We start from the raw sequence: 11,870 nt of genomic DNA on the forward strand, positions 1-11,870 counted from the left end.
GACCAAGCCAAAATTAGATGCATGTGAACAGCGTTGGGTCGCTAAACTTGCCCCTTATACTTTCGATATTAAGCACATTCCAGGCAGGTTGAACATCGTGGCGGACGCCTTGAGTAGGGAGCCTTTTGTGAAGCATCTCGATCAGAGATTGCTGTCTGTGCCTTATGCTAAGTTGATGGAGGAAGCTCAAGAAGTTGCAGCTATTGAAATACAGGATGTGTTTCGGTGGAGTTGCCAGCAACAGGAGGTGCTAAACCCCAGTTTTCCCCATCTATCAGGTGGTGCTTCCACAGCCACTGCATTCAGTACAAGGGTCACTGTCAATGGAAGAAGTGTCTGCAGTTCGAGATATGCATGTGGAATGGGACGTTGCTTCCAAGCTCAGAGCTGTCGGCCTTGCACAACATGTTCAGCAGCTGGTGCCTTCAGGTCAAGATACTCTACCCACCTTCTCCCTGCATGACCTACAAATTCACCAAAGACAGGACGCTACTATCTCTAGGATCATCACGTATGTGGAGAGGAGAAGACGGCCTTCCAGGAGAGAGCGGTTTGGAATACCAAACCATGCCTTGAAACTTGTTAAACAGTGGGAGAAACTTGTGCTGCAGAATGGCATCTTATATAGGGTTTCCAAGGACCCACTCACAAAGAAGAAAAGGTTCCAATACATCGTCCCTGAGGTCTTGCGAAATTACGCTTTAACTGGAGTACATGACCTGGCAGGTCATCAGGGGCAAGCTCGAACATTATATCTCGCTCGTCAGCGATTCTTCTGGCCTGACATGGAGAAAGACATTCGAGAACATGTGCGATGCTGTCACAGATGCGTCTTTGCCAAGATCCCCGAACCTGCTGCAAGAGCCCCCTTAGAAAACATTAGGACCATTGCTGCACTTGAGCTCGTATTTATCGACTTCTGAAGACAATGAAAACAAGTCAGTCAATGTTCTTGTGGTAACAGACCACTTCACAAAGCTGGCTCATGCCTTTCCTTACAAGGACCAGACTGCCAAGCAAGTTGCAAAGAAACTATGGGACAATTTCTTTTGTGTGTACGGCTTTCCTGAGCGGATTCACTCCGATCAAGGAGCGAATTTCGAAAGCAACTTAATAGCCGAACTGCTTGAGTTAGCTGGAGTTAACAAATCCCATACCACCGCATACCATCCAATGGGTAATGGCGGTACTGAAAGATTCAATAGAATGTTGGGGAACATGCTCAGATCGTTGCCACCTAAAGCAAAGCACCAATGGCCTCAACTGATCCGGTCAATGACATTTGTATATAATTGCACGGTCCATGAGAACTGGATTTGCGCCTTTCTTTCTCATGTTTGGTAGGGTACCCAGGTTGCCAGTCGATTTGATGTTCAAAAATGTCTTGAATGAAAGTGCAGTGTGTGATTACAATTCTTATGTCCTGTCTCTCATCAGTGATCTCAAGGAAGCCATGTCTCTAGCTCAGCAACACTCTGCTAAAGAGCAGACCCATCAAGCCAAGGAGTATAACAAGAAATTAAAAGGTTCGCCTCTCTCCGTGGGAGACAGAGTCCTCTTAGCCAATAAAGGGGAACGAGGCAAATGAAAACTGGCAGATAAATGGGAACCAACAGTGTACACTGTGTTAGACACGAATCCTTCAATCCACATTTATAAGATCCAAGATCAGTCTGGGAACACCAGAGTAGTGCACAGAAAACTGCTGCTCCAAGCCAACTTCTTGCCTCTCCATATGCCTGACGATAACCCTTCCACAGATTTCCTTAGTGAGATGGAAGACAGTTCATTACAAGATTCGCTGCCTTCAGAGTCTGTTGCCCTTGTCGAGGAAGCAAGTGCTGATGATCGCGTCTGCTCCTGGGTTTTTGACAACTCAACTTGCAACAATACTGGCGGATCTCAAACATTACAAGACTTGGATTCTAATTCTGTTTCTGCCTTAACTACTAGCTCAAACACATGTAGCAATCCAGGCACTGATGTCTCATCTGCTCCTCCCACTTTCCCTCACAGCACTAGCTCCCCCACTTGTCACACTAGTATTCAGGGCTCTGTCTCTGGCCGTGAACCTGTCCGAACTAGATTTGGTAGAATTGTTCGATCAGTGAATAGGTGAATTGAGCACATGACTTTGCAACACGATCAGAATCTGCTCCCTAGTGTGTAATCCTTCACTACGTTTTAATGACTGACGGGGGATGTTGGTAATTTTCTTGTATCAGATGTATCTATATTATTAACTATACATGTTTTGTTCTTTACCACCCTGATGTTAAGCTTAGATGATATGGAATTCATGTTTTATTTACTGCATGTCTATTTGCCTAGGTGTTTGTGGTGTACTAGGCATCACATTAGTCTAGGAGAGATTTGAGACTTGATCAACCTCAATTTTTTTTTCTCCAAGCCTTCTGTTAGGTAGCAAAATGCTGACTTAAGATGTATATGTATTTTCATATGTGTCTGACTGGGCCTGATGATTCTTGAGTGTTTGAATTCCATGAGGTTAACTGTTCTGACACCTTGGTGAGACAAAGGGAGTGGACAATGCCCTTTTAAATAGTTCCAGTTTCGGGTTACCTCTTCCCAGTCACTGCTTGAATGGAAAGAGAGTAAGCATCATTATGTTTCCTCAAATCATAATCTTTAGTTTTATCGAGATAAGAGTACTCCAATAGTTTTGTAATTATAACAAACTGAAAATAGCTCCTACCTGTATCGTTTTATTCCCATATAAGTGCGCTATTTGTTTTTAATACATATATTTTTGTTGCATTTGTGATTACTGTAGTTACACGTGGTTGCTATGTATACAGTACGCTGTCCCCCAGGGTTTTGACCTAAGCTGAATTGCATATCGGGTGAATCTATTTTATTTTTTTTTTAGGGATTTAAGCAAACGTACATTGCTGTCTGAAACTGAAATCTGTTTTTATTTTAACAGGTATGTTGTCCTCCCTTTTATCAGTTGTACATAATTGTTTTGAATGTTTTTATATTAGGGTTTAACGGTAGGATCTAGTAGACTACACAGCGATAGCATGTAAGCAGGGTTTTGTTCAATTTTGTTTTTCTGCAAATGCATGTTATAATTATACTGTCTACTGTGCCCAGTCACTGCTTGAATGGAAAGAGGGTATTTAAGGAAATGTACATTGCTGCCTGAAACTGAAATCTGTTTTTATTTTAACAGCAATAACCACAATAAACTGCCTGCCGTGCCTGAATTGTGTCGTCCGTGTATGATAAGGATAGGGGGACAGAGTAGCAGAAGCGAGAATAATAAATTAAACACAACGCAGAGACATTCACATTACCGGAGCAAAAATGAACCAGTTACACATACACGAGTAGAAAAAAGTTGAATTGTTAGAGAGCATAAATGTGAAAATACAATTAAAATGGGAAAAAATAGGTCACATAATCGATATCAGAGTGAGCTACAGGGATTTCAACTCTGCTGAGGCATCAGAATCCAGTGCCGCAGGAAAGACAAAAGCAGTGTCACTCAGAGCTATGTGAGTGATGTGAAATGGGATGTTTGCACACATGTTTACGATGTGTTTTGTTTATGTTGGTTACAATTAATATTTTATGGAGCTTCTTGCAGGAGAGGTGATGATAACTAGATTAATGTGACACCTGAAACATGAATAAGTCGTGAGTGACATGAGATTATTGATGACACAATGGTGAAATGCAGGTGGTGCAACTGTTTGTGTGAATAGGGTACGGATACTTTATTGTGGGAGATTAGTGTATAATGGAGTGGACTAAAATATTTCTAAACATTGTACAAAAAGGTTTTTGTGTGTTGTGTAGTGTGCAGATTTCTGTACAAGGGCTGGCCACCTTTGGACTAAAAGCAGCACATGGGAAAACAGCACATTGAAAAACAAGGTGGTGTGTTCTCATATTGAGAGGAACTTGTTTGAAACTACCGAGAGTCTCTATACAGCTCAAAGAGTTTAGCTGTTTTTACCATGTTGCAGCGGCAAAACTAAATCACTTAGAATTACCATCTGTACCAATATCAAAAGGCTGAAACTTTCTTATCTCAAATGTGAAAAAAAACATACATACCTCTGTGACAGAAATACAGTGAGTTCTGGTGATAAATCTTCCTCCCGACCTGTGAGGGCGCTAAAGAACGGGAGGAGAAGTATCTGGAAGGGCTGGCCTGACAGTTCGTTTCCGGGACCGGAAAGTGGGTCAGCCTGGAAGGAAGCGAGACTCTGTTGTAAGACCGTATTGATTTGACAGGTAAACGAGGGGCAGCTGCAAGTAATAAGGCAGCTGCAACCGCTTACCTAGATATCATGCGGGATTACATATAGGGGCCAGGGTAACGCTGTTCTTTTCCTTCGTTTTGGGTAAAGCGCGAGAGAGAGAAGGACTGAGAGAGGAGCTCTCAATAAATAAAAAAGAGACGTGATACGGGGTTTTTGTGTTGTGTTTGTCTGTGTGGTAATTGTTTGTGTTTTGCTTCACCAGACAGTTAGAGCACATCTCCGGAGCTGTCGCGGAGGGTCAGCACAATCCGGAGCACCACTGCACTAACCGTCACGAAATACTTGTGTTTGCACTAAGCACCAGCACGACTGCACTCACCCAGGACTGGTGACCGTGTGTTCCTTTTTGTTCGGGACTGTGCCCTGTTTTGTTACCCCCGTGCTTTACACATTGGTGTGTATAGCCGGGGATTTATTAGTTGACGGTCACCAGACCTGGATTATAAATAAAACACCATTTTTCCACTGTATACCGTTGTCTGCCTGTTCACTCCTGCATCGCATCACCGCTACACCTGTTCCCCTTCACTAGCCACTTTGCCACACGTGGTGTCAGACTAAGGATCATGGACCGCAACGCACTGGCGGAGCTGCTGCAGGCGCTGGAGAGCAGACGCGACGCAGAGGAGAGAAGGAGGGAGGAGCGCTACACGGCGCTCATTGAACGGGTAGGGCTGGCCGTGGCTGCAGCGACGGCCCCTACCACAACACCGCGGATGTCGCCCCCGAAGGCACGGGCGATGAAGATGTCGGCGGAGGATGACCCGGAGGCGTATCTGGTGGCGTTTGAGCGGCTGGCTACCGCGGCGGCTTGGCCGCGGGAGTACTGGGCCAGCCAGTTGGGACCCTGCCTGATCGGAGAGGCTCAGGCAGCCTACCAAGCCCTGAGTGACCATAACGCCACAGATTACGACCTGGTCAAACAGGCTATCCTCCGCCGTCTGAATATAACTACGGAGACCCACCGGGCGCGGTTTAGGGAGTACAGGAGAGCCCCGGAGACACGCCCCAGGGTGGTTGCAGAGCGGTTGTGCGACCACATGGTGCATTGGCTGACCCCCGGGAAGAAGACCGCCCAGCAGATGGGGGAAGCCATTGTGGTAGAGCAGTTCTGCCATGTGGTCGGCGCCGAAACCCAGGCGTGGATACGGCGCCACAACCCTGACACCCTGGAGGAGGCGGTCAAATTGGCGGAAGACTTTGAAGACTCCCTGACTTCTGCCCGGGTCGGGATCCTGTCGGCCCCTGCCCTTCGGAGCAGCCGACCTCTCCCTCCCTCTCCTCCAACACCACCACCACCCCCTTTGTTCCCAGGACCCAGACCTCCGAGAGCGCCGACCCCATTGGGCCCCCTTGCCTCCCCCCCATGGAGACCAAGGTTGGCCCCCAGCTGGGGTAGAGGTGCTGCCCCTGCCCCGTTGCCATACCAGCAGCGGGACAGATTTCTACCCTATGCCCCCTCTGTCCCTCCTATCTGTTTTAGGTGCCACCAGCCGGGACATCTGGCCAGGTCATGCCCCGCTGCCATGGAGTGTGACGTGGCCGCGTGCAATTGGGCACCTGAAACTGGTAAGCAGGGGGAAAATGGTCGGGAGGGGCCTTGTTTGATTAATGTTGTTTTAGGGAATGTGAAAACCCACGCATTAGTGGACACAGGGTGTGAGCAAACCTTGATTAGGACAGCTCTCCTGGGCGGTGTGTCGTGGCGGCCACGAGGTCAGGTGGCCATCTCCTGTATCCATGGAGACACGGCGGCATACCCCACCTTAAAAGTATATTTATCGGTAGGACCGATAAAACGTCACCTTGTAGTCGGGGTGGCGGAAAGGTTGCCACACCCAGTTATTCTGGGCCGAGACTGGCCAAAATTCAAAGAATTGATGCAAATAATGGCAGTCTCAGCCACACACGTAAACGTGGCAGAAAAAAAAAAGGAACGGATTGGTGATGTGTTTCCTTTTCACACTGAAATGTTTTCCCCTCTTTTCCGTCCTAGAAAAACGAATAAGGAGAGACGGACCGCAAAATGGGAGGGAGCGTTGTTGAGACAAGGCTGGGGTCTGGTGGGAGAGTGCTGCAATGGTAATAAACGCCAGTCGAAGGGAGTGGGAACGCAGTGTGACCGAGAGAGCGAGGTTACTGGACCGACTAGAGCAGAGGTTATTCCAGCCCCTCTCAATGTACCGGACCCGTGGTACTCAAGCGCGGACCTAGTGTGGGGCCAACATAACGACCCGTCACTGGTGCACGCTTGGGGACAGGTCCGGTCCATTGAAGGTAAGGATGTTGAAGGCGCTGGGGCGCTAGTATATCCACACTTCAGTATCAAGGGGCAATTACTGTATAGGGTAAACCTAGCCGCGGGCACAGGACAGCCTGTATCACAATTATTGGTTCCCCCGTCTTGTCGGCTGGAGGTCATGAGGCTGGCGCATGATATCCCTTTTGCGGGGCACCTCGGAGCCGAGAAGACGAGGGAACGGATATTGGCTCGATTCTATTGGGTAGGTCTTCATACTGATGTGTCGAAATATGTAGCCACATGCCCAGACTGCCAGCGAGTAGCGCCGGGTCGAGTGCGCCCCGCCCCTTTGGTCCCACTGCCGATTATTTCCACTCCTTTCGAGCGCATTGCAATGGACATAGTCGGCCCTTTGCTACCTTCTGACTCCGGGTATACGCACATTTTAGTAGTGGTGGATTATGCAACGCGATACCCGGAGGCAGTTCCATTGAGGTCCACTAGTGCCGCTGCAATAGCCACCGAGTTAGCACAGATTATGGCTAGAGTAGGGATCCCCAAGGAGATTTTGACCGATCACGGAACTAATTTTTTGTCCAATACGTTACAGCAGGTGTACAAAATATTAAAAATACGTCCCATCAGGACGTCCGTTTATCATCCACAATCGGACGGTCTGGTGGAACGTTTTAATCAGACCTTAAAGTCGATGCTGAGGCGATTTGTAACACAAGAGCAAAAACATTGGGCATCACTTCTCCCCTACCTCCTTTTTGCAGTGAGAGAAGTGCCGCAGAGTTCAACGGGGTTCTCCCCCTTTGAGCTCCTGTACGGCCGGCAGCCTCGCGGCATTCTCGACCTGCTGAGAGAGGGGTGGGAGGAGCACAAAGGCTCGTCTAAAAATGTAGTGAAGTATGTGCTCCTACTCAGAGATCGCCTGGATTTGGTCGGTCGTTTGGCCCGAGACAACCTCAGATCGGCTCAGCACCGACAAGAGCAGCATTACAACAAAAATGCACGGATTCGAACCTTTCGACCAGGGGACAAGGTAATGCTGCTACTTCCCTCATCAGAGTCAAAACTGTGTGCTAAATGGCAGGGGCCGTATGAGGTGATTCGGGCTATAGGGAAAGTAAATTATGAAATTAGACAGCCCGATCGCCGGAATGAACGTGAAATTTACCATGTTAATTTGTTGAAGCCCTGGCAGGCAAGGGAGGTCTTATTTATAGCCCCAGGCAATATGGAGGATGATTTAGGTCCCTGTCCAGAGACCCCGAGCACAAGAGCGATTTCAATGGGGGAACAATTAGTTCCGGATCAGCAACGAGAGCTGCGTAAGCTTATTGAGGAGTTCAGCGATGTTTTTTCTGATGTGCCCGGCAGGACAAACTTAGTTGAATATGACATTATCTCTCCTCCAGGTGTCACAGTGCGAGAGAGACCGTACCGGATCCCGGAAAGTCGACGAAGTGGCGTTCGCAAAGAGGTATGGGATATGCTCGAGCTTGGAGTGATTGAACCTTCCAGGAGCGAGTGGTGCAGTCCTATTGTAATAGTGGCTAAGAAGGACGGCACCAACCGCTTCTGCGTAGATTTCAGGAAGGTAAATGCTATTGCTAAGTTCGATGCGTATCCCATGCCTCGGGTCGACGAACTTTTAGACAGACTGGGAAAAGCGAGGTTTATTTCCACTCTGGACCTGACGAAGGGATACTGGCAAATCCCTTTAACCCGCAGCTCCAGAGAGAAAACCGCATTTTCAACACCAGAGGGGCTGTTCCACTTTAAAACCATGCCATTTGGGCTACATGGTGCGCCCGCTGCCTTTCAGAGACTGATGGACCAGGTTTTACGCCCACATCATGAATATGCAGCAGCGTATATTGATGACGTGGTGATTTACAGCTCCACCTGGCGAGAGCATTTGGCTAGGGTTGCAGCCGTTCTTCAGTCTCTAAGGGCAGCCCGGCTGACAGCTAACTTAAGGAAATGTGCGTTTGCCAAGACAGAGACTCAATATTTGGGATTTTTAATGGGAAATGGAAGGGTGAGACCTGTGGTCACCAAAATCCAGGCTTTGGTTGATGCAGCGATCCCCAAAACCAAGACTCAGGTGAGGTCACTACTGGGCTTAGCCGGTTATTACCGCCGCTTCATCCCCGAGTACGCCACAGTGGTTAACCCGTTAGTCGACCTCACCAAAAAGAGTGCTCCAAATTTGATTAAATGGTCAGCTGAGTGTCAGGGGGCGTTTGATATGATTAAGCGTAAACTTTGCCAGGCCCCCACCCTTATTACCCCAGATTTCACCAAGAGATTCATCCTCCACACCGACGCCTCGGATGTAGGTTTGGGTGCAGTCTTGTCCCAAAAAGTAGCTGGAGTAGAACACCCGATATTGTACATAAGCAAAAAAATGTTACCTCGGGAACGTAACTACTCCGTAGTCGAAAAAGAGTGTTTAGCCATTAAATGGGCTACTCACTCTTTACGATACTACCTGCTGGGACACTCATTTGATCTTGTCACAGACCACGCCCCCCTCAAGTGGTTAAGCACAATGAAGGACAGCAATGCCCGGATAACTCGGTGGTATCTGGCGTTGCAGCCCTTCATGTACCACATGGTACACCGTGCGGGGAAAGACCACCAAAATGCGGATTATTTTTCCCGGGAGGGGGGAGTAATGGGAAAGGTAGATTTAGCCGAGTGTTCCTTCGGCTCCACTCTGAGCGGTGGGATATGTGACAGAAATACAGTGAGTTCTGGTGATAAATCTTCCTCCCGACCTGTGAGGGCGCTAAAGAACGGGAGGAGAAGTATCTGGAAGGGCTGGCCTGACAGTTCGTTTCCGGGACCGGAAAGTGGGTCAGCCTGGAAGGAAGCGAGACTCTGTTGTAAGACCGTATTGATTTGACAGGTAAACGAGGGGCAGCTGCAAGTAATAAGGCAGCTGCAACCGCTTACCTAGATATCATGCGGGATTACATATAGGGGCCAGGGTAACGCTGTTCTTTTCCTTCGTTTTGGGTAAAGCGCGAGAGAGAGAAGGACTGAGAGAGGAGCTCTCAATAAATAAAAAAGAGACGTGATACGGGGTTTTTGTGTTGTGTTTGTCTGTGTGGTAATTGTTTGTGTTTTGCTTCACCAGACAGTTAGAGCACATCTCCGGAGCTGTCGCGGAGGGTCAGCACAATCCGGAGCACCACTGCACTAACCGTCACGAAATACTTGTGTTTGCACTAAGCACCAGCACGACTGCACTCACCCAGGACTGGTGACCGTGTGTTCCTTTTTGTTCGGGACTGTGCCCTGTTTTGTTACCCCCGTGCTTTACACATTGGTGTGTATAGCCGGGGATTTATTAGTTGACGGTCACCAGACCTGGATTATAAATAAAACACCATTTTTCCACTGTATACCGTTGTCTGCCTGTTCACTCCTGCATCGCATCACCGCTACACCTGTTCCCCTTCACTAGCCACTTTGCCACAACCTCTTAGAAAACAATGTCAAACTAAGGTAAAATTGTTATTCTCCTTCTTCTTCCTCCTCCGTCTACTTTTTAAGCGACTATTCAAACAGAAAAGCTAAATAACTGGACATCTACCAATCATGTGATTCCACATGTTGGTCAACATCAAAACATACCAGGGAATGCAAGCAGTTTGATATCCACACCATTTATATTAAACTAATTATTTATGTTTTAAAACAGCACATATCGCAGGAAAAAAAAAATACAGTGGTTTGAACTCGCAAAATGACGTTCTTGATGAGCACACGACCTTAGCCCTCTGCGCCACTGCGCAGTTGTTGAAATGAGTTTGTTTATTAAGCTTACATCCAAGCGTGACCAGCTTCGCTTTCCCGTGAAAATTTTTAGTTTCCTGTTTGTTTGGTAGATACCATAGAATGGAATTGCACACAAGAGTGGCATGTAGCTTCCTTGTCTAAATCCACAGCAATTGACATTTATATACCTATATAAAAAGTACAAGTTTCATGTAAAAAATAAATAAATAAATAAATAAAATAAAAAAGATATATATATATATATTGCAAGTTGCCTAAAATTAAGTGCAACAAAGAGGTTGAAACATTTAGCTACCAAACAACACACACACACAAGCACTCACACATACACGAACACACGCACACACACACTCTCACGCACGCACACAAACACGCGCACACACACATGCACACATGCACATAAACGCTCGCACACACACTCACACACACACAATCAAGTCCTTTCGTACATATAATATAATGTGAACATGAGCAGATTCAAATAAAAACACTTTCACTCTAGGATTCATTTGGTCTGTGTGTGTTTAATATGCAACCGCTCTGCACTAGAAATAGCCGTCATGGTCACTGGACCATACTGTCAATTTGTATGTTTTAAACACAGCAAACAACAGTTATTTTCGCAGCAGTAAATAGCTCATCTCCCCAAAACACATTTTAGGCTTACAATCCTTTGAATAATAACTGTGCATGAAATGTCCCGTGAACTATTTTGCATAAACCTGCCCAACCTAATTATAGGCGATGTCAATTCGCTACTGAGAAAAATTTAGAGTGGCTAGCTGCTAGTCAAGAAATGGATCAACAACATTACATGAGTGGCTCTACAAAAAGGAAATTGGAGAAGGAGGCCAAAGCAACTTCGCTTTTACAAAACATCACATCGATAAATAGGAGCCTACTGTGTCACTTGATGGAAGCCAAAAATAGAGTAGAGACTTTCAATGTGATAATCGACAGGTTACTGTCTTATCTCAATCACCGACTGGGTGCCTATAGGGAGCTGAACGATCGCTTTGAGGTTCTCTTTGAAAACGGCGTGTCTGACCTCAGTGACACACGCAAACGGCCAGCAGAGCTTGCTGCTGTTTACTCAAATAACCTTGGCCTCAACTTCGCTGATGGACTTATCCAGTTCAAATTCTTCATTCAAGAAGAGCCAAACAAATATCCTACACAACTGCTTCTAATTCTGCGGCAAACAGACTCCATTCAACATTTCCCAATGTGTTCATTGCAGACTTTTTCTGACCTTGCCCGTTACTAACTGTGAGGGGGAACGCACATTTTCATTGATGACAAGAGTGAAAAATGAGCTGAGATCAACAATATGTCAAAGGCGGCTTAATGCGTTATTGCTGATGGCGATCGAGTCGGAACTGTTAAAAATAATGGACTTTGAGGACATCATAACAGAGTTCACCAAGAGGAAATCGAGTAGGAAGGTGTTGGCCTAAAAGGTAAGGCAGTGGTACTTTTTCCTCATTTGCTGTTGATGCGCAACTATAAAAACA

The 11,870-nt window shown here is 46.8% G+C and overlaps 1 protein-coding gene across 1 annotated transcript; it reads left to right on the plus strand.

Moving 5' to 3' along the window:
• Nucleotides 1-4,100: 4,100 nt before the first annotated feature.
• LOC131737491 (zinc finger protein 446-like) lies at nucleotides 4,101-10,017 on the plus strand. Its single transcript, XM_059026770.1, has 2 exons — nucleotides 4,101-5,864; nucleotides 9,692-10,017. Exons 1-2 carry the CDS (start codon nucleotides 4,862-4,864, stop codon nucleotides 9,697-9,699), a joined length of 1,011 nt encoding a protein of 336 aa, XP_058882753.1. The 5' UTR covers nucleotides 4,101-4,861; the 3' UTR covers nucleotides 9,700-10,017.
• The last annotated feature ends 1,853 nt before the right edge of the window (nucleotides 10,018-11,870 follow it).

This window comes from Acipenser ruthenus, chromosome 7 (genome assembly GCF_902713425.1).
Source record: "Acipenser ruthenus chromosome 7, fAciRut3.2 maternal haplotype, whole genome shotgun sequence".
Lineage (NCBI taxonomy): Eukaryota > Metazoa > Chordata > Actinopteri > Acipenseriformes > Acipenseridae > Acipenser > Acipenser ruthenus.

Bases quoted from the DNA above. Each gene is read 5' to 3' on its own strand.
- LOC131737491 (XM_059026770.1), top strand. From the start codon at position 4,862: ATGGACCGCAACGCACTGGCGGAGCTGCTGCAGGCGCTGGAGAGCAGA.